Source organism: Buteo buteo, chromosome 5, assembly GCF_964188355.1.
Source record: "Buteo buteo chromosome 5, bButBut1.hap1.1, whole genome shotgun sequence".
NCBI classification, from domain to species: Eukaryota; Metazoa; Chordata; class Aves; order Accipitriformes; family Accipitridae; genus Buteo; species Buteo buteo.
This window is the reverse complement of record NC_134175.1, coordinates 8,692,169-8,717,128: the sequence shown is the minus strand read 5'-3', so window position 1 is coordinate 8,717,128 and position 24,960 is coordinate 8,692,169. Positions and strand designations below refer to the sequence as shown.

At 43.4% G+C, this 24,960-nt stretch overlaps 1 protein-coding gene across 10 annotated transcripts in view; it reads left to right on the top strand.

The window, feature by feature from the left end:
• The window catches only part of EIF4G3 (eukaryotic translation initiation factor 4 gamma 3), a 147,392-nt gene that overhangs the window by 103,934 nt on the left and 18,498 nt on the right, over positions 1–24,960 (top strand). For 7 of the 10 annotated variants that reach the window (XM_075027608.1, XM_075027611.1, XM_075027610.1 and 4 more), the window contains 11 exons: positions 6,188–6,276; positions 8,155–8,404; positions 11,020–11,177; positions 12,346–12,471; positions 13,591–13,701; positions 17,584–17,754; positions 18,764–18,961; positions 19,688–19,834; positions 20,128–20,364; positions 22,675–22,779; positions 24,476–24,608. In XM_075027608.1, coding sequence (XP_074883709.1) covers positions 6,188–6,276; positions 8,155–8,404; positions 11,020–11,177; positions 12,346–12,471; positions 13,591–13,701; positions 17,584–17,754; positions 18,764–18,961; positions 19,688–19,834; positions 20,128–20,364; positions 22,675–22,779; positions 24,476–24,608 — 1,725 coding nt within the window. Of the gene's footprint in view, positions 1–6,187; positions 6,277–8,154; positions 8,405–11,019; positions 11,178–12,345; positions 12,472–13,590; positions 13,702–13,868; positions 13,983–17,583; positions 17,756–18,763; positions 18,962–19,687; positions 19,835–20,127; positions 20,365–22,674; positions 22,780–24,475; positions 24,609–24,960 lie in introns of those variants that run through there. The other 3 variants (XM_075027614.1, XM_075027609.1, XR_012650368.1) reach the window with 2 other exon arrangements.

Below are 24,960 nucleotides of genomic sequence, written 5' to 3'. Positions count from 1 at the left end.
CTAGCAGCGTTAAAGCATTTAAATGTGTCACCCTGTTTCGCAGTCCTTTCAGAGCTGTGAAGCTGAGGTTGTTTATTTAAATATATCCTTTGAATTTGGTGAAGTTTGGACAAGAAACAAAGGAGAAACAGTAGGCTGTGATTTGGATTTTTGGTTTTTTTTAAAGTAACATTTAGAATGGGGGGGGTTAGTTTATTCTTTCATAAGCAAGTGATAGATGCGTAATGGCATCAGTAACATCTAGGGCTACACTCTGCTATGGATTAAATTAAATGAAAAGCTGAGATTGGCCTTGTTCCATATTTGTGTAATGCTGTACTAGGTCAATATGCTGGATCTTAAATAAAATCCAATATCTGGAGAAGAACAGAAAGATCCCTTCACTATACCAGCCACAGGGGGATATTTTCTGTTAATCTTTTTCTATTTTTATTTTACTTAGGTCATTTCACTGCTCTGGCACTTGTTCTTTCAATCTGAGCTACTTCATAACACAAATTAATTTTCTTACAAAGTGGAGAAATGGGACTCTTTCTGTAAATAAGGTTTTACACAGCCGGGTTCCAGCTTGCAATGTTATTGCTTCCTTTGTAATGTCCTGTCATTTAAATTAAAAAAAAAAAAATTACAGTGTTTTGGGCTTTTAATTATGCAGAAGATTAATTTTAATGCTCTAATGTCATTAGGCTAGACAGTACGCATTAGCCAATAGATTGGCTTTGGCAACAGAGGAACAAATATTTCTCAAGTCATGTAAAAGATCACTTGAAACTTTGGTTACTGTTAAAAGCTTGGTACTTCAAGGAAAGCAAAATACTCTCCAAGTCAGTTTTTTGTGCTTTACCCCTTCTTCAATGATGTGTAACTGTATTGCATTTCTCTGCCAACCTTTTCTTGAGCAATAATTTTCCAATTCTTCTTTGGAGGGAAGAAGAGAGATTTAAATAATGTAATCTGAAGGTGACTGCTAAATCAGGCGTCTGTCTAGGCTGAACAAGGAATTGCACGTCTCTGCCATATGCTGGAAAATACAGATGCTGAACTTCAGGATCAAGGAGAAAGGGCTGTAGTATTATATTTTTTTTCTTGGACTAAAGGCCAAGAATCTTTTTTTATGATCTCTGGAGTTAGGATAGAAATTGGGATAAGGGAAACTTCCCAAACACGTGGTGGTAAGTGTGAGCTCTGTGACTTCTAAGAATATTTCTTTGGGGTTTTCAGCAGAAGCGTGTATTTATTACAGAGCAGTTGGGTTGGCCACAAATCATACCACTTTATTCCTTTTAATGGTAGCTGATCTGATTTGACTGGGAGGATACTCAGACTCAAGACCTCTAAGAATAATCTTAATTGCTGCAGAACTTACTCCTCAGTGTCCTTTTCATAGTTTATAATCTGGCCTGCCTAAAAATGTGGGGGTTTCTGAATGACACATTAATCCACCTCCTTCCTGATGTGGTGGGGCAGTACTGTTGAGGTTTGCAGGTGTATCCCATATTTTGCAATGGAGGCGACAGCTTTTCAGGGATGAATGAAATTATTTGCTTGTTCCTCAAGCGTTTTACAGAATACACCTTCTATCTAACAGTTGGAGAAAAAATACTTTTATGTTTTGCTCCATCAAGCTCTGTATAGAAAGAGAAACGAATGTTCAGACTGCAGAGGCTTTCCCTTTAACATCTTTATTCTCCAGCAGTTCTTTTTTACAGCTTAGGAAAATGAATTTTTCAGTGTTTGCAGGAGGAGTCCAGAGCTGAGCAGAGCTGACCCTTTTGGGATCTGGGGAAACCTCTGCTCTTTCTTTTCCACTGGCATCAGGTCTCCATCAGATTTCCAAGGTCAGAGGATGTCTACAGGAACACCTCTGTTACAGTCCTCTTATTTTGCAGAAATTGGAGTGCATATTGGTTTTCCTTTTTTATTTGGACTATATTCTATCTACTTTTAATGTCTGAAGTTGTATTAGCCTGCATAATGAAGATAACAATTTTAGTGCTTCAGTCTCAATGTCTGATAGTAGCCGGTTCATCCATAGCCTGCTCATCAGCATCGTTGGTCTTGCTTATAATCCCCTGTGAAATGGGGAAGATTTAGTGGGTTTCAGAGCATTAAACCACTGAGAACTGCAGTGTTTTATTCTGCAAGCAAGATGTTGTACCTGGGTGGATGGTTTCTTGCTGCTGACTGTGTTTCTGTTCTGAGCATTCACCAAAATATGGGGTTAGAGGAGACACACGTTCACCCTATTGCGAGTGTGCAGGCAGCAGATCTCATTCCCTGCCTGCTCAGGAGCGATTATCTTGAGGTTTTCAGGATGGGCAGAGCTGTTATCTGCAAAGGACAAGAGCACGCAGCTTTTAAAATAATTAATTCCTACTCATCTTCATTACAAGGAAAAAGAAATACAGATACTATCAAGAGAGGAACTCGGCTCTCAGCCTGCGATCATTACTAAAAACATTGCTCCAGTTAAAAGTCATCAACAACACGCAGTTGCTTTTGTTACTAAATTCTGGTTTTTCCCTAGTAGCTTTGCTGTCTGTGGTGAGAGACCAGCACTTCTTGGGGAGCAAAACAGGAAAAAAATTTTTGGTGGAGTGGAGTTTCTAAAGAAGAAGGCGCTACCAGAGACTTGAAGCCTTTAGGACATGTTCTGAATGCCTGCCTTTGATGTAATCTTTCTATCATGGCTATTACAAGAAGCAAAGAGGAAAATAAGAGATTGATGTCTGTCCCAGGCAGAACTCCTCAGAACATAGGAAGCCAAAAGAGCTTAATACACATTGAATTCAAAGGGCTGTTTCTTGCAGAGCTAATTTATGAGACGTATTTCAATATAAAGTAGCCCAACTGACTGCAAGTCCCTGGGTTTCTTAGCTGTGGAGGCTCTAACAAGCAATTTGGGGCAGTAACTGGAAATATCTTGGAGAAATATCTCCAGCACCCAAAGCGCCGGAAACATAAATCAGGTATCGCCTTTTTCTTGATTTGCTGCCATAGCCCACTGGAATATATTTTCTTTCCCATGAGCTGTAAGGCGATGGTGAGTCTTTGCTTTGGTTTTTAATGGCACATTGGCTAAAAAAAATAAAAATATAAGAGCTGGTATTAATTTATGCTTAGCAGTTGGCACCCACATCAGAGAGGAGGCTGCTTTCTCTCTCCAGCTTGATGGGTTGTGGACTTGCTGGGGTGGGTATCGCCTGCAGAAGGACGTTCCACTGAAGAACATGATGTAGCTGGAGAAATGGGTTGAGGTGGCATTAGGGTCTGCTGAGCAGATTTCTCCAGTGGTGATGTTATCACCCGTAGTGATGTCCGGGATAGTATGGAAATAAGGATTTTGTTAATCTTTCCAGTCCTAATGTAGATCAGTATTGTCACTCCTGTTACGGCTCTTATTTTTGTAAGCAGTGATAAACAAAGAGCTCACGGTGTTGGTTAAGCAGCAGTATGCTGGGTCTGTGGGTGTCCCTTCTCCAAAGGAACGAAATTGCCACCTAACATGTCAAAGCAGACTGAAAACAAGCTCTGGAAATGTGTGACTGTCCATTTGAGAACAAATTTTATTATTGGTGTGCATGCAAAATGCTTAATTTGGGGGGACAGGAAAATTGAGAGAAAGACCAGAAGTGTCAGGAGACCTCCCTTTCCGACAGCCAAACTAGACATGTTACCTTTTGGTTTCAATATGGCTCATGTTGTGCCTCACAGCTGAAACTCAATTTTCAGATAGCGCAGTTGTCCTGGTTGGGTTTTGGGTTTGGGAGAGTTGGCACCTAAACTCACTTCAATTTTCTGAGCATACATTAGCATAAATTCTCCTATTGAGTCAGTTCCTGTAGCAGAAATGAGAACTCAACAGAAAAAAAATCTGATGTCTGCTATTTTAAGAGGGGAAAAATTGAGCAACGTCTCTGGAGATCTCGCCGGCGTACCCCAGTCAGCTCTGAAATACGGCTGGGTGTTAGTATGGAGTTACAGGCTGCAAAACTACAGGGCTAAGCGAAGGCTGCTGCTGTGTCTTGGGATTAAAGGCAAGCATCCTGCCAAGCATCCTCATGCAGGGGAGCCCCAAAGCAGGAAAAGGATCTGCACGATTAAAACAAGGCAAAAGCTGCGAGACCCCAAAAAAGGTGAAAAAAATGCATTATTGAGAAGCAATAATGTTAGCATCCTGACAGCTGGGGAAGGAAACACCCCAAACCTTTGCCAACTCCAAATCCATCACCCTGAGTTTATTTCTGTGCATTTAAAAATGAAACGTTTACACCGTGGATGCTTTCCATAGTGTAGTTAGAGCTTGAGTGGAGTGAAGTTCTGTAAAATCAAAAACTTTGGGGTTAATCAATTAAATTACTTGGTTATGGCAGTATTTAGGTCATTACTGTGCAGATGTGACCCCCTCCTTGAAGAAATCCCCCCAAAGTGTGGAATTGACATCACCAAACAAGAAGGCATAGTGTCTTGGCAGTGGGGCTTGATGTCCAGCGTTAAAACAGCAGGCTGACTTCTGAAAAGCACTAAATTTTCACTAAATTTTAGCAGATTTTGTGGTGGAGGGAACTGTGGAGCCTCAGTTAGGTCCATGCTTTGCTAAATCACAGAAATTACCACCTGCGTGGACACCTGGTCCTTACCCAACCCCGATTTCACCCCAAGGCGGTGAGAATAACTCAGCTATTCTTGCGAGGGTACAGCGAACTTCTGTTAGCAGTAATAAAAGCTAATCCCCAGTTGCATAAGGCAAAGCCATTTTGCAATCCATGTCTGCTTGGCCGTTTCTCTACTCTCCTTTGAGCCCCAGGAAATTCAGGGGTACTGCTGGGGCTCTGCCCTGCTCTTAAAGCTTAAAGTTTCTCTGTAGAGTGCTGGGATGGATGAGGCGTGTGGGACTTGGAGTTTGGGAGACTTGGATGATTTTTTTCCAGCTCCTCCATGAACCATGAGTTCTGTGAATGACCAGATGATGTTTGAATATTTGAATTAGACTACTTTTTTTTTTTCCTTAACTAACATTTACTTTTGTGGTGTTTAGCATGAAGATAAAAATCTTGTTACCAGCAATGATAGCTCCTGTTGCACTTTGGGTTGGGGCTAGTGTACTGAGTGTCGTGATTTCTACAGCCCGCAGTGTTTCTGCAAGTCCATAGTCACTCTCCAAACAGAGGAACGCTGTTAAGAAGCCGCTGAGGCTCCTACATATCTTTTGGGGCAGTGGGAACGTAACAAATCCAGTTTCCTCTTTGCCCATAGGAACAAAGTAGGCCATTATTAACACTCTTTTCATTTATCTGTAGTTGAAGAGCCTTTCAAAATTATATTTTATTGTGATAAAAGAAATGCGCACTGTGGTTTTTTTCTGTAGTATCTGTTAGAAACCAAAGGCTCGAGCTGGAAATCTGTTTGCAGTAAACTTCAATCATGAAATCAATTCTGTTTATGCTTTGTGTTAAATATGCATATGTGCCTAGTGCACTTGCAACAAATTACGAGCATATTGGATTAATAGTTTTGTCTCCTCTTAATATATTGTGTGGTTTCTTTTACCCTTTGGGGGGCTAAAAAGTGATTAGAGTAAATCACTGCTGATCTTAGAAATATTATATGGTGTTTTCTTTGAATTGGTTGGCCAGGAAAATTAATGAATGGTGGAGTTGTTAACCTGCTTTTAAATTGAAATATAAATCCAGCTCAGAAGAGCCAGCAGTGCTGCAAGATTGGAGGAATTGTCCTTTTGGATGAGATACTGGAATTTTCAGCCTGTTAATGGTTATAGTCCAGATGATGGTTAATTCTTGTAATATTTCTTGAGAAAAATATGTTGAGAACAACCTTCACTCCTATCCAATTCTTGATCTTTCAAAAAAATTCAGTTTCTGAAGGTTTTCTTTTGCCCTGCATGATCCTTATACTGTTGGTAATAAACTCCTTGCTATCACAAGTACCATTTCGAGATTGAATGAGCAACTTGTAAAACAATTACGGTATTTTAATGTCACACTAACAATTGTGTTATTACCACATTGAAACAAAAAGTGGTAATATGAAGCTGAATCCTCCGCAAGGCTGGAACTGCTTCATTTTCCTGTATGTAAAACCAGCTCGTGAGAGGGAAGTGCATCACCCACGGACAAATTTGCTCTGTATAATTTAGTGTTGTAATAGATGTACACTTATATTGCAGCCCAAACAGCTGTAACTGCACCAAAGACGTGGAAGAAACCAAAAGACCGGACCCAAGCCACTGAGGAGGTGATAGAGGCGGAAACAGAGGTAAGAGGGAACCACAGTATTGCTTTATCCAAATTTAATGATGAAGTCGCTCTGTTTAAACTGTATTTTAGACACATTGCTTCCTAGTTGTCCTGCAAGGATCCAGAGCAGACGTTTGGGGAGGGGGGTGTGGAACTGTGATATTCCCCAGCATTTTAGTCTGTTCCCTGTTGAAGCTCTTCAGTTTTCTTCCTTCTGGCCTAATTTAACGACTCCCACCATTCAGGAACATGTAACTGCTGTCCTTCCAACGAAGGATGAGCTAGAAGTGGGTTTAAATCCCTTAGCACTACCCCATTTGGGTCCCAGGCCACTACAGTGACATTTAGCAGGTAGTTCTGCTGCACAGTGATGTCACTGTGATGTCACGGCCGAAGGTTAGTTTTCCTGATGACCACCTGATGGAGAAGCTGGGAAAGGACAACGCTGAAGTTTTCAGGCAAAACCACCTCCACAGTAATTAGATGAGTAAAGAAAATCTCCCTTGCTGCCATTCTGGTAGGGATATTGCAGGAGGAACCTCTTTGTTTAATGTCTTGGGTAAAATTGGGGTTAGAATAGATCACAGAGGGGGTAAGAGAGTAAAAATGTAAAAATTCAGACTGCCCTGTGCATATATAAAACCTGATGTCGTCCAGATGTCAGGCAGAGAAGCGTTGCTTCTTCGCTCTGAATTTTTGTTTTATTATTATTCCTCTGCTATTTCCTCCACAACTTTCCCTTACCACAAACATCGTTGAACCTTTCCGCTATAAAAACATGTTGCTGCAGAGTAAATCTTGAGTCTAGTGGACTGTACTTCATCCTTTGTAGAAGCAAGCGTTCGCAGCAGATAGGCTCATTTACACATTCCAAATGGTATATAAGTGCTTTCCCCTCTGTTTGTGGGGGAATAGATGCTTAAAATGCTCACGTGCAAGGTATCACACTGCGACAGCTGGTCTGTGCGCAATGGAAAAGCTGATGATTGGGTAATCCAAGGAAATTAAAAGCATCCCTGTGCTCGTTTTCAAGCCAGCGAGCGAAGGATGTCGCTGGGGCTGTGCCAGCAAGTTTATGCTCCCTGTACGTTTTCTTCATTATTTATTGGAGGAGTCTTGTCTCCTGGACCACTCTGTGTTTTCACTGATGTTAATTTTTCAGATTATTCCCTTAAAAAATCTGCAAAAAGCATTTTAGGGTGCAGTGCACTCAGGTAGGGAGGCGAAAGGATCGAGAGCCTCTCCCGGAGCATCCTCAATTAAGTCTTTCCTTTGTTTAATGCTTAGGCGTGTTGGAGTTTCTCCCAGGAGAAGTGTGTTCCTAACACCGCCTCTGTCTGAATGCAGAATAAGGCTGTGTCCTTGGAGAGCTCTAAAATTAACAGCCAGGGATACTATTAATGCTTTTCCTGAAACTGAGATGCTGAAATTGTGGCTGTATGTCACATTACCTTCTTTATCGGGATCCGCTGCAATTAGCAGCATACATTTAAAGGAAGGATCCCCCCAAAATGAGCGTGGCTTGCCCTTTAAGGTGGCTGGTGAGCTGCAGGAGAGGAGAAGAGCGAGGTTGCCTTTCCAGGCTGAGATTGCTCATGGCTGTTGTGCTATAGGGCTTAACAGTTCCTTCCATCCGATCCCAGTAGCTCCTGGGGTTTTCACAGGCAATGCTAAGCCTTTCCAGTTGCACTGTTAAATATCAGTTGGTTATCTCCAGGAACAAACTGATAAGTCATCTGGCTGTTCTGTATGTTGTTCCATATCGCTGTTTAAGATGCATATGTATTCCTGCTACGTGCAAAAATGCTGTATGAATAAATGAAGAGCCGTTTCGCGTGCTTCGAATTTTGGCAGGGTGTTTTTAACATAACCTCTGTGTTTCCATCTGTTGCTTCAGCCTAAAGTAGAAGAGGAACTTTCAGGTGACAAAGTACTTGAATCTGAACAGGAGAAAATGAGCCATGGGTTTCAACTGGAGAGAGACCCCTCTGAGCTTAAAAAAGTGAAACCTGTGGAAGAAAATGGAGAGCAGGAAGCAGAACCTGTCCGGAATGGTGCTGAGAGTGTTTCAGAGGGAGAAGGAATTGATGCAAACTCAGGCTTCACAGAGAGCTCCAGTGAAGGGCCAGTGTACCAGTATAAACCAGGTAAATCCTGTTTCAGACTCTTGCATGTTTGCTTAGTTTTCTGCCTCCCTCCTTTAAGGGCTGCTAACACCCCGTGCATCCTCCCTGCGGAAGGAAGGATTTTTCCAGTGGGGCTGGAAGGGAGTACGGCATTTTACCGTGTCAGACTCCACCAGGATCCACTAACCACCAGGCTCAGAGAGACCTTCTGGGGGAGCACGAGAGGAAAGTTGTTTTTCTCTTGCTGGTGGTAATGAAGAGAAGAGAAAATCCCAGATTCCTTGAATTTATTGCACGTGTGGATGTTGGCTGCAGCGCAGTGGAAATGGCGGCGAATTGGTTCCCCTGCGATCGACAGCTGAGGACGATCCAAGAAATTCCGTATAAGTGGACATACTTCTGAAATAAGAGATTTGAAAGTTCCGATTGGGTCCTAAATATGAGTATGTCAGTTTATACAGATTTAATTTCCTGCCTAAACAGTTGCATAGATCTTCAGGTTTCTAGAAGAGTAAGGAAAAGAAAAGAAACAGTATGTGGTTTGCAATCCAGGCTCTGCTATTGAACTGTGAGCATGCAGTTCTTTAAAATAATTCAAGTGCAGGCTCACAGGATACAGTCATTTCGTTGCTGCTTAGCACTGGATGTAGAATTCCTTAAGGGGTGTTTTTGTTATTTATTAAGGTATTTAATTTGTAGACCTGAACTTCTATTAATTCACCCCATTAAGAGACCTTGAGACCAACTTACTTCTTGGTTGCTACTAATTTTTGAGCCATTTCTTTTTCAGGTGAAGCTCTCTCAAAATAAATTAGTCATTTTCTTAAGAGCTCAGAAATTAAAGAGTATAAAACAAAATAAGGAAGGACTGTGAAAGCCTGGACAAGGTATTGGGAAGGAGCACCACTGTTAAGTGATTACACTGTGGTTGCTATTTCAGCACTGCTTCGTTCTGACTAAGACCTGAGTTGCTTTTCTTTTATTAATTTGGTGCTATTGTATCATTAGGAGAAAATGTAGAGGCCTCTTGATAGTTTACCACACACTCATGGTACCTTACCAGTTCATTAGTTAAGCACATCTTGAAGTTAATCCATAATTCATCAGCTGTCTCTCCGAACACTTGCTGCAGTCAGAATGATCCCAGTCGGCTCTGGATGTCCTTTCACTCAGCTGGAGGGGTTGGATCGATCCCTTGGAAAGCAACACACATCCGACTTGTCTGCTGTGAAGCAGACCTAGCCATTTGGTGGAATAATCCTCTATTTCAGCTCTGCCCTTTCTAAAAAGGGGGATTTTTGCCTTTTGGTTGACCATAGGAGGAATCGTGTGTTACATCCCAGTCTCTCCCCTCGTTGGGGATCCAGGAAGCCTGCCTGTGATGCTGCCCAGCTGCTTTTCACCTTAAAACAGCTTATTAAGATCTTTCCAGGAGAAGACGACTACATATAAACTGTTTCTTGTTGCTGTCGGTGCTTTTCCATGATAAATGGAGGGTGGTGGCACAGTGGATAGGCAGCTGGCTGGGAATTCTGGCTGGGATGCAGCTAGCCAGCCAAACCATTTTCTGTACCCCTTTATCCCAAAGCTCTTTAGGAGCAAAACTGTGCAAAGAGCTAAAAATTTTAATTACTTTTGTATATTTTCTTTTCCAATATTAAAATCCATCACTTGAAATAAGTTCCTGTTCGTGGCCTCTGCGGGGATGAGGATGGTGAGAACCCAGAGACCTGAAGCCAGTGATTAGGGACTGAAATAAAGAAATAATAGAATACCTTAACAGTGAACCTGAACGGCTGGATAAATGGAAAGCAATGCCATTTGGCATCAGTGAAATACAAAGGTGGCATCTCGTACAGATGTTTTCCTTCAGATAAAAACGTGCCGCCCGCTTAGGGGCCTGACTAGTCAGCCTGGCTGCTGAGCAAGTCCACGTTTTCATTCCTAACTTCAAATAAACTGTGCGGCTGGCAAAGAAAATCCTGTCTCTAGGCTACCAGATGCTAATTTTCCTTGCGCTGAAATGGCTGTAGGTTTATATTTTGATTTGCATCAGGCAAGGTCCTCTCCACCACAGTTCTCTTGCCCAGAAAGCCCTCTGAAAAAATGGGTGAAAAGTTGTAATTTTTAAAGCGTGGCTTGTGGTTGTGTGTTTTCTTTTTGTTCCTACTGTTATCTCCAGTGTGGGTTGTTATAGACTTGGTGTTTTCACATTTTCAAAGGATATTTTTGTTCTGTGTGGTGCTCTCCTCTCTTCAGCTCTGCGTTTATTGCTATGTTACACAAAACCAGCCACTTTAACTTTGCATTTTCACACAGAAACTGGAAATCGTCCCTTTTTAGTCCTATCACACGAGCGCACTAAATTCAGAGTTAAAATGAGATGACTTGTGTTAAAACTGGAATTAGTGACTAGTTCTTTTTGTGGTTGCTGCTGGAGTTGGCTATATGCTCCCCATTGTTTATGTTCCTTTAATGCAATGTGTATTCCTGTCCTCGCTGCCTTCAAAATTAAAATAAATTAAAATTTCCCAGGCAGCTGTCGCATTCTCTTCCATTTGGTTTTACCGGAAACACATCTTGGAGAGTGGAGGTTTTTGTTACCTATGAATCTCAGGCACCTTCTCTCCTTATAGAGCAGTGGAAGCCCCTGGACCCAGAGGGGAAGAAGCAGTATGACAGGGAGTTCCTCCTGGATTTCCAGTTCATGCCTGCCTGTATCCAAAAGCCGGAGGGGCTGCCTCCCATAAGTGACGTGGTTCTCGACAAGGTGAGAGGAGAGCCAATAAAACAGGTGCGTGCAAATTTTTATTATAAATAAAGATCCTTAATGCATGCTTTATTCCTGCACCGTTTTGATGCAGGCTTTTGTTGGGAAGGGGAAATAATTTGGCTGATGCCACGTCACAAAATTCCTCAGAGGCGTTGGTGCCTGATGGATGTGCACAGATGATTTAAAAACTGATGCATTTTTAATGGTCTCTATCTGGATTAAGTTATACCGGGTTGTTACTAAAATTTAAAATGATACAGCCATGAAGACCTAAGGATATAAGCAAAGCAAGACTGAACAGAGAGGCAGTGTCTTTCATTAGATCAATTCTATGGGTAGAAAGCATAGGCAAGCTTTTGGGCAAACTCTTTTTTTGGTCTGAAACAGTTGTGTCACTATTTATGAGCTGATCTAATAAAAGATCTTTAAAACCTCAACTCTCGAGAAGTTTTATGATTTCTATCCAGCCTTATTACAGGTGTGATTTTCTCTGCTGTATGTCTGCACTTATTGAAATACTTGTTACTTCTGAAGTGCTGACACCAAGACCTTGTCCTCACCTCAGTTAGAACTATGTAGTTCATTGATTTTGATGTAACCACTACAGACTCACTCTTAAAATTCAAGCACGGATCAGGATATAGGCGATCCTCACGTGCAGAAACATTTCCACTCTGAATTTCATACCCAGACAAATTGTAAAACGCAGCTTTCTTCCCAAAACGGTTTCATCCACCCACTAGTTTTCTGTGATTGCTTCTCACTGCTCTGTCTGCTTTTGAGCTGCCTTTGCTCAGTTGGCCATCTGTCTTGTTAACACAAAAGACATTTGTTTGAGGGAAGGTGGCAGTTTTGTGATCCTAAACCAAGACTATCACATTCATTTTGCAGAAGATGGGCCTGTGTCGCCATAATTTTATCCTCCATAAGCCATGCTCAGCCTTGAAATGTTTCTGAACTCCACCTATTTCCTCAATAGTCACCTGCAGAAGATGTATTTTAAATTAAATGCGTATTTTTAGTGTAAGCATGGATGCATAAAACGTGCACGGTTTGTTGAAAGCATTAATTTGGATATAAAATATAAATATTGCAGTTTAGCAGAGATTGTCTGTGGACTTGCATGAACTTTGGTAGCTGCACCACCCACTGAACAGATCCTGTTTGTTTGTTCTGCTCCATGATGCAGGTCAATCAGCCAAAATTGCCACTGAGAACTCTGGACCCTCGGATACTGCCTCGAGGACCAGACTTCACGCCAGCCTTTGCTGATTTTGGAAGGCAAACCTCCGGTGGAAGAAACGTACCTGGAAGTGTGAGTTTACCCCAACTTGCTAATTTAAAAACTGGCCTTAACACCGATGAAGTCCATCCTCACGCTTTTCGGCCTCTTCCGATGCTCCAGTGGTTCTGGTTTTGTCAGGATGAATGCAAGGGTGATGTTTTCTTGGCTGTCAAAATTTAGGCAAATTAGAAAAACGTTGTGGATGTTTTTAACTGGTATGTATTGGTCTTAAATGGATTTGATCTCCTTCCCCTTTTTCCTGTGCAAGAGGCATGGAAACACGTTTCCACGCTGAGGACCTGGCAGTCACATGTGTGCGACTGCACGTTTCTTGTACAACAACCCTGCGTCAGTGTGTGTCATCATAGGAGTCTATTTTATAAAACATGCCAATAGGGCAAATGGATTTTACTAACCAAAAAAAAAAAGAGTATGCACAGCACCTGTGTATGTTCTTGCTTTCTCTATGCTTCTACGTGTTGCTTTGCTTCGGTCACTTCATTCCTTGTTTTCCTGCCTTTTCCTCTGCTTTCCTTTCACCTCCTTTTCCCTGTGTCTAGCTTTGCCCAAACTCTGAAATCCCTTTCTGAATTTTTCCTTCTTGCCTTTGCCGTCCCTTGTTCTTGGGGTGCAGGTGCCCCCAGCACGGTGCCACCCAGTCAGCTGCAGCTGAAGGATGGAGGCTGCCTCCATTAGGTGCAATCATTGATTTTTCATCTATCTATCAAGATACATCCAATGTATCCATCTAGATACATCTAATAACATAGCCATCATTTATCTTTCAAAACTGCTGGTTTCAGAAGAGTTCACTGCATAACCTTGACTTCCAAGCGTGCAGATTTCCAGGAGGCTCAGAGTCAAACCCGGCGATTTTGAGTTGATGTAATATTTCTGGTTTGAGAGCGGTCTTGTGGCTGGTGCCTCAGTTCTGGGGTGCGCATTCATGTCTTGGAGTAGCTTCGGTGCTGCAGTTTCTCTCGGAGCACCACCCAGTCCCGAAACCTCGAAGCTGTTTGAGGTCGACACCGCTTCCTATATTTAGGACTTGCAGGCTGTACTCCGGCGCTTTCTCTCCTTTCGTGCGCTGAATGTCTCGAGCCTCTTGGCACCTTGGTAACATCCCTGTCGCTCTTTCTCTTTCCGCAGGCCTGCAAAGTGCAGAGCAACCCTGGATTGCCTTCCCTGGCTCGGTGCGGTTCCCCAGCATGCCCTCTCTTGGTCTCGCCTCACCCACCATTGAGGAACCTGCCGATAGGGGTAAGCCAAATCCCCCCCTCTCCCCCCCAGTCTTTGCACCTTTTTGTAGAGTTGTCTTTTTCCTTAACGCCCACTGTTGATAAAGAAAGACTGGCAGAAAACTTTACAAAAAGGTGCAACATTGTTTAAAAAAAAAACGAAACAAGACTTGCATTGTACCCCTCTAGGCAGTCTTCAGTGGTGGGTGGGACATCACCAGCTGAGGGCATGCTGGGACGTTGGCCTGAGCGGGATCCGCGAGGGGTCTGCACTTTGCAGACCTGTGGAAAGGGGGAGAAAAGGTAAGTCCCGCTTACCCCGTTCATTTGGAGCATTCAGCACATAACATACATCTTACATTTGCGCCTTTACAGAGTAGAGCCTTTCTTTGCGTTTTTCTCGAGGAGGGTTGGAGGGTAACGTTATTTAACAAGCCCTGGTGTCCTGTGACGTTGGTGGTTATAGGATGAGAGGGTTTGCAGCCCCGAGCAAAATCAGACGTTATCTTCTCGTAAAGCATGGCAAAAATCTCCGTGTGCGCTGTCTGTCCACTCGGTCATTCCACCTCTACACAGGCCATGCCCATAAACCATTAAACCCCACTGCCTATTCCTTGCCCTTGAAATAATGTCTAGCAGCTCAGTGCTAACAAGCTTTCGGCACGTTAAGAGTCTTTTATTTTGCTTCCTCGGCTTTTGTCTTTATTGCCTTCTTTTTGCTTAAACGTGTTGTATGACTGTTTTTAGAACTAACAAATGTCGCATCAAACGACACAAGGGGTGTAATTACACAGGAACAAAATACAGCTAATAAACACTTTTTGATGTAGACAAGAAGTTAGATGAGTGCAGCAAGTAACGAGATGCAAACACAGAGAGATAGGGTTGGAGAGGACTGGTCCATCCCTGGATGCTGAGGCAGAATGCATCTGCTTTTATCCTTCCTGAGAGGTGATGGAAACTTGAGTCACTTCAGTTCTTGTGCTTCCCTGGAAGGCCGAATCACTTCTAGCATCTAACCTCGATTTCGCCTTCTGCATTTGAAGCCTATTGTAGAGGGAGAAGCAGTTCTTTATTTTCTTGGATGTTTTTTAAAACGTTACCATGACTTGTGTCCAAAGAGTGGAAGTGGACCGTGAGGGAGAGCACCAGGTCATACTCTGTTGCTGTGAGTTTTTGGCTCCTCTGCAGGTCTGTTTCTTTCTTCTTTCCTTCCCCTCCCCCCACCCCCACCCCCCCTTCATCCGGAAGACAGGTACTTCAGATTTAATGTAGTAACATCTGGTAAGCACTTCTCCGTGCCTTTGGTGGAAAATATTATTTCAGTGCAAGCTGTAGTGCTGTAATCGCAGGTACTACAGAACCATTATTATTTACTTGGACTGGCTTACAAAAAGGAGGCTGGACATAAGCTCAAGCACCTCTTTAACTTGTCACTTCACAAATTTGGAACCAAAAAAACACAGATTTTTTTTCTATTAAAAGTTTGATCCATATATTATTTTATGGCACGTGCAAAGGATGCTTCTGTTCACTGCTTTTAAAACCTAATCAAACAGTTTGAACCAAGTTTATTCACAGATATTAAAAAAATACAATCTTAAAGAAAGCCTTTGTTCTGTTAATGCACTTAAAGGTCTGGTCTCGAAGGCAGCCAGATTTGAGGAGGCTGTGACATGTAGCATGCTGATATTCAAGAGATGCACAAGTGCTCCTTGCATCCATCAGTTCTGCAAGGGAGATAGTCACCTCCTTCAGGGGGTTGCGTTTGCTCTAAAAGCCAGCATTTTGGCTTTGCGTGGACCCATACCCGAGGAAGCACCATGGCTCTGTGGCTCTGTCCTCACACGTTACCAGCCCAGCTGCGGTTGGAAGATCCTTCAGACCAGAGCTGCCTCTGTGCAAGAGAGATGGGGTGGCCACAGGTTACCTTGCCGTGTTCATGGGAGAAACGAGCCCAAACATTTGATTTTCAGGGCACGCTGCCAGTCTGGCTCTGATTACCAAGCTTTCCATGGGCAAGGAGCTGTGTGATGAGGTCTAGTGCGCGTGGCTGAAACCAGTCGGTTTTCTGTTGCATTATTGTCTGGTTTTTCAGCTGGAGGGAAGTTTCTTCTTTCCACAGCCATAGGTTTGCTGCGTGGTTAGAACCTGGGCAGCAAAACTGTGTGAAATTGCATAAAAACAGAGGTGGATGTCTCAACGCAGGGCTACAAAGCAGACTTTGCTGCGTCTGTCAACCAAGGGCTGAGTGGGAGCAGAGAGGGGTCGTAGGGAGGGATTGACAACTGTTTTAGGAAGGTGTCTTAACACACAAAAGCATTGTGAAGGCTCCCCATTCTTGCTGTCTTGTTCCACTGTTGACTTCTTGGGAGCGATCGACTCGTGCGGTTGCGTTACAATTACAGCTTGCGCCCAAAAAAGTTTGAATGATCTGATGGATTATTTCTGCGTGTGCCAGTGGGATCTGAACGCGGGTCTTTGTAGGTGGTAGGGCAGCATGCTAACACGCTGCGCCACGTAGCCCTCGTCCATGCATAGCCTAGGCATACAAAGCGCATCACGGCATGAGGTCATTGTCTTTTGACAACGTCTTACTCTGTTGCTGTTATTCCATAATGAAGCCCAAACGAGAACTCCAGCAGTGGCGGTGATTATGTTCATTTGCTTTCATTGGCGGCACACGTTTACATTGTCAAAGCCAAGCCTTTCAAATCACAGATACAAGCTCCTGCCTTTAAGGAGGATTTTGGTTTTTAATAGTGCAAAACCAGATTTGGGGCTGATACATGACATAAGAGACACCAGCTAAGAGTTCTTTCCTCTTGTATTCAGTGAAGCTGTTTGAATAACTGAGATGGTTTTGCCTTTCTGGTGCTCGTTGAATCCCTTTGTTGAACAAAGAAATGTTTTAAATGGCTCATCCTTCATGTGGAGTTGCTTACTGTCCACTGAAGAGATTAATTACTTCTGTGGAAAGTAACAGGGTTTGATAATGGAGTTTTGTTGCTGCACTAATTTTTATGTTGAAATTGGACATTTCTAATAAATGAGTTCGGAAATATGAAAGAGTGCAGGGGAAGAATAACCTCCTGACAGCATTTATTACCTTTAGTCCTTAATCAGAAGCTCCCAGATGATGAAGAGGGAGTTTGGGGGTGTCTTGTGCCCTATCACTTGTACAACTGATTAAAAACTCCCCAGTTTGGGCAGTTTTCATACCTGATTTGACTGGGAGGAGGACCATGTTATACAGGATTGCAGAGAGGCACTTGATGCTGTTTCAAACAAAGTACCGTGTTTCCCTTTCTTCTGTGAAACTACAAAGAGTTTGACCCACATCTGTTAGGATCTGTATTTCTACAATACAGGAGCTGCACTGATGCTGCATTCAGTGTGGTTTATATAATTCTTGTCTCAAATGGCTCTGTTTGAAGCAATCTCCAGTAAAACTTAATGGTTTTGGCAGAGCTGCTAATTTATCATTATCTAATTGCTTGGGATGGCACGTTTGAAATACACCTGTAAGGACTGATTTAATCCTTAAATATGCCTTTGCTACAATGTCTCAATTAGGCAGTTTCTGGCTTTCAAGAGACCGTTTTGGTCAGTCAGGTTCAGTTCTGCAGTGCTTAAGCGGCATCCGGAGCATCGTCGATGCGTGTAGGCAGTGGTCATCCCATATCTGTTTCGGGAAAAGCTACCCGAGATAAATGTGTTTGGTGTCTTCATGTTCCCTCTGACCAACCCGGACCAGTGTGTTGGGTTGGAGGGAGTCCTCAAAGTCCTAGGAGGAGTTGCTGATTGTCAGCGTTGCCATCAGTGGGTGTTGGCGTGCGCCCTGGAGTGTTTTATCAAGATGCGAGTTTAAAAGGGGATATAACAAGGAATGTTTTTGTCCTAGTTGTTGAATGTTGGACCGAGGAGATCTCAGCCAGGCCAGAGGAGAGAGCCCAGAAAGATCATCACTGTGTGTGTGAAGGAGGATGTCCACCTGAAGAAGGCAGAGAATGCCTGGAAGCCAAGCCTGAAGAGAGAAAACCAAACCGAGGACCCAGAAAACGTCAAAACCCAGGTGAGAGCATTAGCGAGCACTTCTGAGTACAGCAGTCTGTAACAGAAGGAGGATGGTAATTTGCCTTTGCTGTTGTGTAAGACAGTAAAAAAGGGTAATGAATTCCAATTTGAATCATAGCTTTCCCCTACCTTGATTTTTTTTTTCATGTGTTTATTCTTGACCTGGAGTTCAAATGGCAATCCTGTATACTAAGCTAGTCTAAATAGGAAACACCAGACAACCTACTACCTCTCTTCCAGGATTGTTTTTCTATTGCTATTTTACTAGAATATTTCTGTCTCCACTCTAAAGCAAACAACCTCAAACTTCTAGCACAGAACTTGCTTTTCATCCCCTTTTAGACTACATTTCTGCACTGAACCTCAGCAAGACTGCGGTTCCTCTGTAAAATTCTCTCAGTTCGTCCTGCCCAGCCCAACAGTGCCATCTCTGAAGCTTTCTCTGTGTCTTTCTCTCCCTCCTCTCCTCTGAGGGGCAGCCACTCTGGGTGGAGGTGTTTGCCTGGTGGTCAAACTTGTAATTTGAGGATAAGTTGGGATAGTCTTGAAGGACACTGGAATTCTGTTCTCGGGGCTAAGGGCAGCGTTGTTGACCTAATTATCATTCTGCATAGGGGGGGAAAAAAAGTGCCTTAAAGTAAATATAGAAGTTGGTTACCTCTGGTTGAGAGAGGAGGAGGCCACTTCATGTTAATTGATATCTCATGGCTAAACTGATATCAAGCAGATTATTTCAGTGGGTGACAGCAAGGGCTTTGTGCCTGTATCACACTTGAAAAAAGCACTTGGGCGTTTCCAAAAATCCTGCCCCACAGCCTTGGTCTTTGGTAGCCAGTAGCTGAGTTAGGACTGGAGCTGGACTGTGCACAAATATGTGTCTGTGTGTAACTCAACTTCCTAGAAGTTCCTATAGGATTTCTCCGTTCATCTTTAAGATGCATCCTAGCTCATTCCTGAAAGCCACCTGTTTGATTTGTGCTTAAACTTACAGTTTTTCTGTCGTTTAGGAGCTGTTCCGCAAGGTACGAAGCATCTTGAACAAGCTGACGCCCCAGATGTTCAATCAGCTCATGAAGCAAGTGACAGACCTGACAGTAGATACTGAAGAGAGGCTGAAAGGAGTCATTGACCTGGTCTTCGAGAAGGCTATCGATGAACCGAGCTTTTCGGTGGCATATGCCAACATGTGCAGATGTCTTGTAACGGTAAGAGCCACCAAAGTCAAATGGGAAATTCCTCTGCATGGGTGAACGTTCTGCACGTTGTCCCCATGAACTCATTGGCAGTAATACAAATGCGGCAAGAGCAGAGTTAAATGTTAGTTTCTGAACTTAAATAAAAATAATTTACATGACAGATTTCTTCTTCCACATTTGTTGGCCCAGCCTGCAGGCAGAGGGCTTTGCTTGGAGTGATGTGTTGTTTGGAGTTGAGGACACTTTGCTCTGCCTGGTTGCGAGATGCAATGAGTCACATTTGGAAAGTTCAGCTTTTCTCTTGTTTCAAAGGGGAGCCCAAGGTGCCGAGCCAAGCTTCGGACAGCTAGTTTTCAGACAGTGAATTTGGGACAAAGTAACTCCCTTCTCCCCCCGATCCTTCATGACATGCAACCAAGGAGCACGGCTCCAGAGTCCTCAGCACATAACAAGAGTGTTTTTAAGCAGCGTGTCTTTCTAAAGGATCCCGTGAATGGAAATGTAATCTGTCTCTGGGCGGAGATGGTGTCAGCCAAGTTTTGAGTGCGACTTTACATATAAAATGTAAAACTCTACTGGAAATCATGACGTGATGCTTAACTGTCATAGCCTTGCAGACTTGTGTTGCTGAATATGAAGTGCATAATAAAATGTAATGGATGGCTTATAGGAAACCTTGCTCATATGTAGAGTTTAGTCATATTTCTGCTGAGGTTTTTCTTCCTTCTCCTGCAGCTGAAAGTGCCCATGGCAGACAAACCTGGGAGCACAGTAAATTTCCGCAAGTTGCTGTTAAATCGCTGCCAGAAGGAATTTGAAAAGGACAAGGCTGATGATGATGTCTTTGAAAAGAAGCAGAAAGAACTGGAAGCTGCTACCACTGTAAGTGGTATTTTTCCCCATAAATTCTCAGAGCTCCCTCTGCAAATGATCTCTTTTGAAGATGGCAGTTGATTTGGGGGGAATTTTGAAGTTAGGAGTTTCATTCTGTCACTGTGGCTGAGTACAATAAAAAATATTTGCCTTGATTAGTGGGTTTATACCAGCCTCTTTTTGTTTTTTAGAAGAAAAAAAGTAAACAGGGACATTTGCAACTGTAAATGTAAAACTGGATCTCTTGAAGAGTTCTGTTCTCTGTGAACACGGTTTTTGAGAGCTGGTTTTCTGTTTTACAGCCAGAGGAGAAGACGCGGCTCCATGACGAGCTAGAAGAGGCCAAGGACAAAGCCCGACGGAGATCCATTGGGAATATAAAATTCATTGGCGAGCTTTTTAAACTGAAAATGCTGACGGAGGCTATCATGCATGACTGCGTGGTAAAGCTGCTGAAAAACCACGATGAGGAGTCCCTCGAGTGCCTTTGCCGCCTGCTAACTACCATTGGCAAGGACCTGGACTTTGAGAAAGCAAAGGTAGGGCAGGACCAGGAGTGAGAGATGAGGCTTTCTGCGCAGGGATGGAAAAATGGGTGTGGGGTGTTTTTATTTGAGGATATTTTTTTTTTCTTCAGGAATTTCTGTACAGCATGAGAAGTCATCCACTCTTCTGTGGATGTTTCATCACAACCTGGCCTTGCTCCCTCCTCTCTGCCCCTCTCTCATGGAGTCTGTATCATTTTCAATGGTGTTCTCCAGTTGTTAGTCGTTTCCAAATATTTCATCTAAGCACATGGTCTAAAAGTGCACAACATATCCTATGGGTTTCTTTTTCCAATTTACCTCTTATCTGTAGTTTCCAAAACATGAAGATTTAGGGTTGTTTCTTTACCACTGAAGGCTTATATTACCTACAAAAGCTACCACTGAATGTATTGTTTGGGTTAAATCTAGAAAAATCCTCATTAACTGGCTTAAACCCCTACCTGAACCTTGGTGGATGCATTTATTTTGTGTCATCGTTGTCTCCAGCTATGCTGGAATGAAGCGGCTGTTTTGCAACTGCAGTGCTCCAGCATGCTCCTCCCGATTTTCCAACAAATGTATATGTAACACAGAGCATTACGCACTTGATGAGCTTCTCTTGGCACAGACAATCTGCTTCTCCTTTGCAAAAGCCAGGGTTGGGATGAAAAAAACATTCAAGGGTTTTGCCAGAAATCAGTCGGACTCAGCTCTGGAAACAAACTGAGCTAATTGTTTTCAGCTGCTCAGGGAAGGGAGTTCCCTGTCAGTGCACTGGATTGCAGGGATCACAGCGGATCAATCCTGATCCTTATGGGGAAACAGTTTCCCAAACTGTTTTGCATAGCATTGACCAAAACAGTGTAGTTTACCCCTAATCCCCCAGCCTAAACACGCTACACTGTTAACGCAACAACATGTGCGTTATTGATGCAGGTTTGAAAGTGCCAGAAGCAGGGATTAAATTTCTCCATGTGCTTTGGGAAGAAAACAGGGTCTGACTTCTAAGCAGTAACTGAGGTCATGTTGGATGAGTCCTGGATGCTGTTTTGGTCTTTGCGAGCATGGAAACCCTGTAAAAGCCGCCGTTTTGGTGCACTGGCTGGTTCTGCAACCTCGAGCCGTGGCACCGTGTAGCATGGAGCGTGCACACAGCAGGGAAGTGCTTGCAGGTGTCGTGTTACCCGTTGTGAGAAGGTGCCCGTGTCCTGACTTTGTGATTTGTTATTTCTATCAGGATTGAGTGAGAATCCTTTATTTATTTTCTATTAATGGGGTAGATGTTTTATTATGTGTTTTTATTGAAGCTGAAGTGTTAGTGATAGTTATAATTAAAGCTTCTGGACAAAGTCCATTTTAAATATTTTCCCCGTCATTCCTAACTTTGGAAACATTTACTTTCAGAGCTGAAACTTTCCAAGGCAAGGCCAGAACCAAACTTTAATAGGGTTTTTCTTGTTTGTTTAAGGAAAAGGGTTTAACTAGTTTTTAGAGAAGGGAGTGGGAAACATTTTATAAAACTGCCCTGAAACTTTTTGTTTAAAACAGCCAGAGCCCCCATTTGAGTGAAAAAGGCTTTTTGGAGCCTGTCAAGTCACATTTAGACGTAATGGAGGCTTCTTTAATGATACCATTTCATGTCTTGGTGCAAACTGATTTGGATTCCATCACATCATGACTTCTTGGATGAAAAGGAGTTGTGGGATTTCATACTACAGTTAAGCCCATTAAACAGCTTCTTGCTGAGAGAAGCAGTGCTTCTGACCCCGACTGAGACAGTTCGGGGAAGTAAAGCATCGAAATGATGTGTGCAGGGTTAGTTTTATGCCCGTTTAGTTTCCTGAGCCAGTTTTTCTTGGGCTGAGGTGAGCACACATGCTGATACGAAAAGGAGGAGCTCTGAGGTAGAGCAGGACTCCCCTTTCTGGTGGCAGCTAGCCAGTAGATCAGCTTAGGTGTACCATGAAAAAAAACCACATTGCTTTTTGTTTGGGTTTTTTTAATGGATGGCAAGTTTATTATGTACATGCAGAGGGTGTAGATTATTTGAGTAATTAAAAATGCAGAGAAAGTATGTGCTAAACAGAGGAGGTGCCCACAGACTTGTGCCTCATTTTCTGCACATCCTGCACTGCGCACACTCAAATCCAACCTGGGGGGAGCGTATGATACCAAGACTCACTTCTCCGGAGAGCAGCTCTGGGTCCCCAGATGTGTTTCTGGCACAGAAATGCTGTAACACAAAACCCGCTGGCTCCCCACCTGAGGGAATATTTTCATTTTCTTCTAAGACACATTGATGATGATGTTTCTCTTGTGTAGCCTCGCATGGACCAGTATTTTAATCAGATGGAAAAGATTGTGAAAGAGAGGAAAACGTCTTCAAGGATTCGGTTCATGCTTCAGGATGTAATAGACCTAAGGCTGGTAGGTACCAACTCAAGTAAGTAAAAGAGTATGTTGCCTTTCATGTCCAGGCTGGAAGAGCTCTCACATGAGAGCAGGGATTTACAGTATTTACAGCCGAAGTGGGACGAAGGGGGAGATCTGCGCCCCTTATCCCAAAAGTCTGGCTGTTTAAAGACAAGAAATCTCTCCATTTTGCCTTAATGAAGGCCAAGGTTGGTAGACAGGTGAACTGCTTGTGTCAAGTGTTTTGGTTCTGCTTAATGTTAGACACATGCTCACACTGGCTTCTCATGCTGCTAGTCCAGCCTCACTGCAGAATATACGCCTGAGCTGTTTTCACAGGAGAGGTTTTGGGTGGTTTTTTCCCCACAACATCCCCTGTGCTGCTCTGTGTCAGTCTCACAGCTTTGCTATCTTCGTTTCCATGTGCTCTGGGTGCCAGCACTTACTCGTGCTGATGGGACTGAAGTGCTCTGAGATGCGTACCCCACAAGTCAGGGGGACCAGTTATAGCGTGGCTGTAAGAACTGTGAGCGCTCTTCTTCATGGCAGTATGGATCTCATCAAAAGATGGTCCTTTATTAGCCTGTATTGCTAGCACAACCAGGCATCTGCTAGTTGTTTACTGGACATATTGTGCAGACAAAAGCAAATGGAGCCTGCGTGCCACCAGAATGTGACAATGGTGGGTCCACACTGTGCAGACAGGGACCTGCCCATGTTGTAGTCGAGCAATGGTTTTGAGCATAGCCAAGGCGTTAAAGCTGGAGTCTCATACAGTGAAGGGTGTCTCTACACCATCCAGCTGAAGATGTGACTGCAGCTTGCACAAACCTTCCCCAGCAGGGTCACCTGTAATTTCACCCAGGTAGGTGCTGATAGCAGTGTGGTGTTAGCCATGAGACAGTGCTTGACTGAAGTCCTGAGCAGGTTTTACTCATACCTCAAATAGCTGTTTTGAAGCTGGTTTGGGGTTTTGTGGAGGCTGACGTCACCATTTTGACTGCAGGTTACGCAAAGGTAATTGCCACAAAAGTTGTAATGAGGTTGTAGTAAGACCGAGAGACAGTCTGGTTATTCCGGGGATGGATGGATCTGTGCAGTGTATGGTTGAATAGACACATCAAGCAGTGGAAATGTTTTGTGGAGAGACAGCTCCACCTCTCTCTGCAGGATTCCTGTCTCAGCCATCACAATTCCTGGAGTGGCAAAGCACCATCTCCAGATAAAAAGTGGTCGCTTCATGCTTCTTTATTTTCAGGGTTTCATTTTTTTCCTCAAGCTTGGAGGAAGGGCTCCAACGAACAGCATCAGTAATAAACGGATAGAGAACGACAGCAGCCTCCCTCTAGTCCATCTCTTTCCTCTGAACCTAGAAAGACTGGAAAGCTGGGAATGTGCAGGATGCTTGGGGTTAAAATGTCTTGAATTCAGTCATGCCTCTCCAAAGTCAGGTCTTCACTGCAGCCTCCATTCTCCACCAAAACATATACCACAGTCTATATACCAGAGTACGTAGCTTTGACCTCTGGTGCTGGGATAACTGTGTCTGCAACATGATCCAGCTCCACAAAATCTTCCCCAGTACCCTGGGGAGCAGCCCCCCTAAGAATTTACAAGGGTGGGAGGATTAGGCCTCGTTCGTGGTGTTCAAAATAGCCCATTTACGATGTTCCCCTGGAATTATCTCTGAGCATGTTTGCTTCTTTCCTAGTGCAACTGGGTGTCACGGAGAGCAGACCAGGGCCCGAAGACCATCGAGCAGATTCATAAAGAAGCCAAGATTGAAGAGCAAGAAGAACAGAGGAAGGTCCAACAACTCATGACCAAAGAGAAGAGGAGACCGGGTAAAGTAAAAGCCAAGTTGGCTGCTTATTTCATTCATGTCACATCCAGTGGCCATAGAGGGAATCCCATATAAAATTTAAAAATCTGGGTTTTTTTCCCTAAGTGTAATGAGCAAAGGGAATTGGGGCCTGATGATGGCTGAGGCTGGAGAAGGAACAGACTTGCCACGGATTGGCTGTGTGACTTTTTCAGCGACAAATCCCTTGGGTAAAAATAAACAATTGCAGGCCAATAGTGCTTAAGTTTCACATTCATGCAAACCATATTTGATTTTGTGACAGTCTGCCAGAAATCTGTTATAACAAGTTACTACATAGGAGTCAGATTTGCCATCCATTCTTGCATACAGCA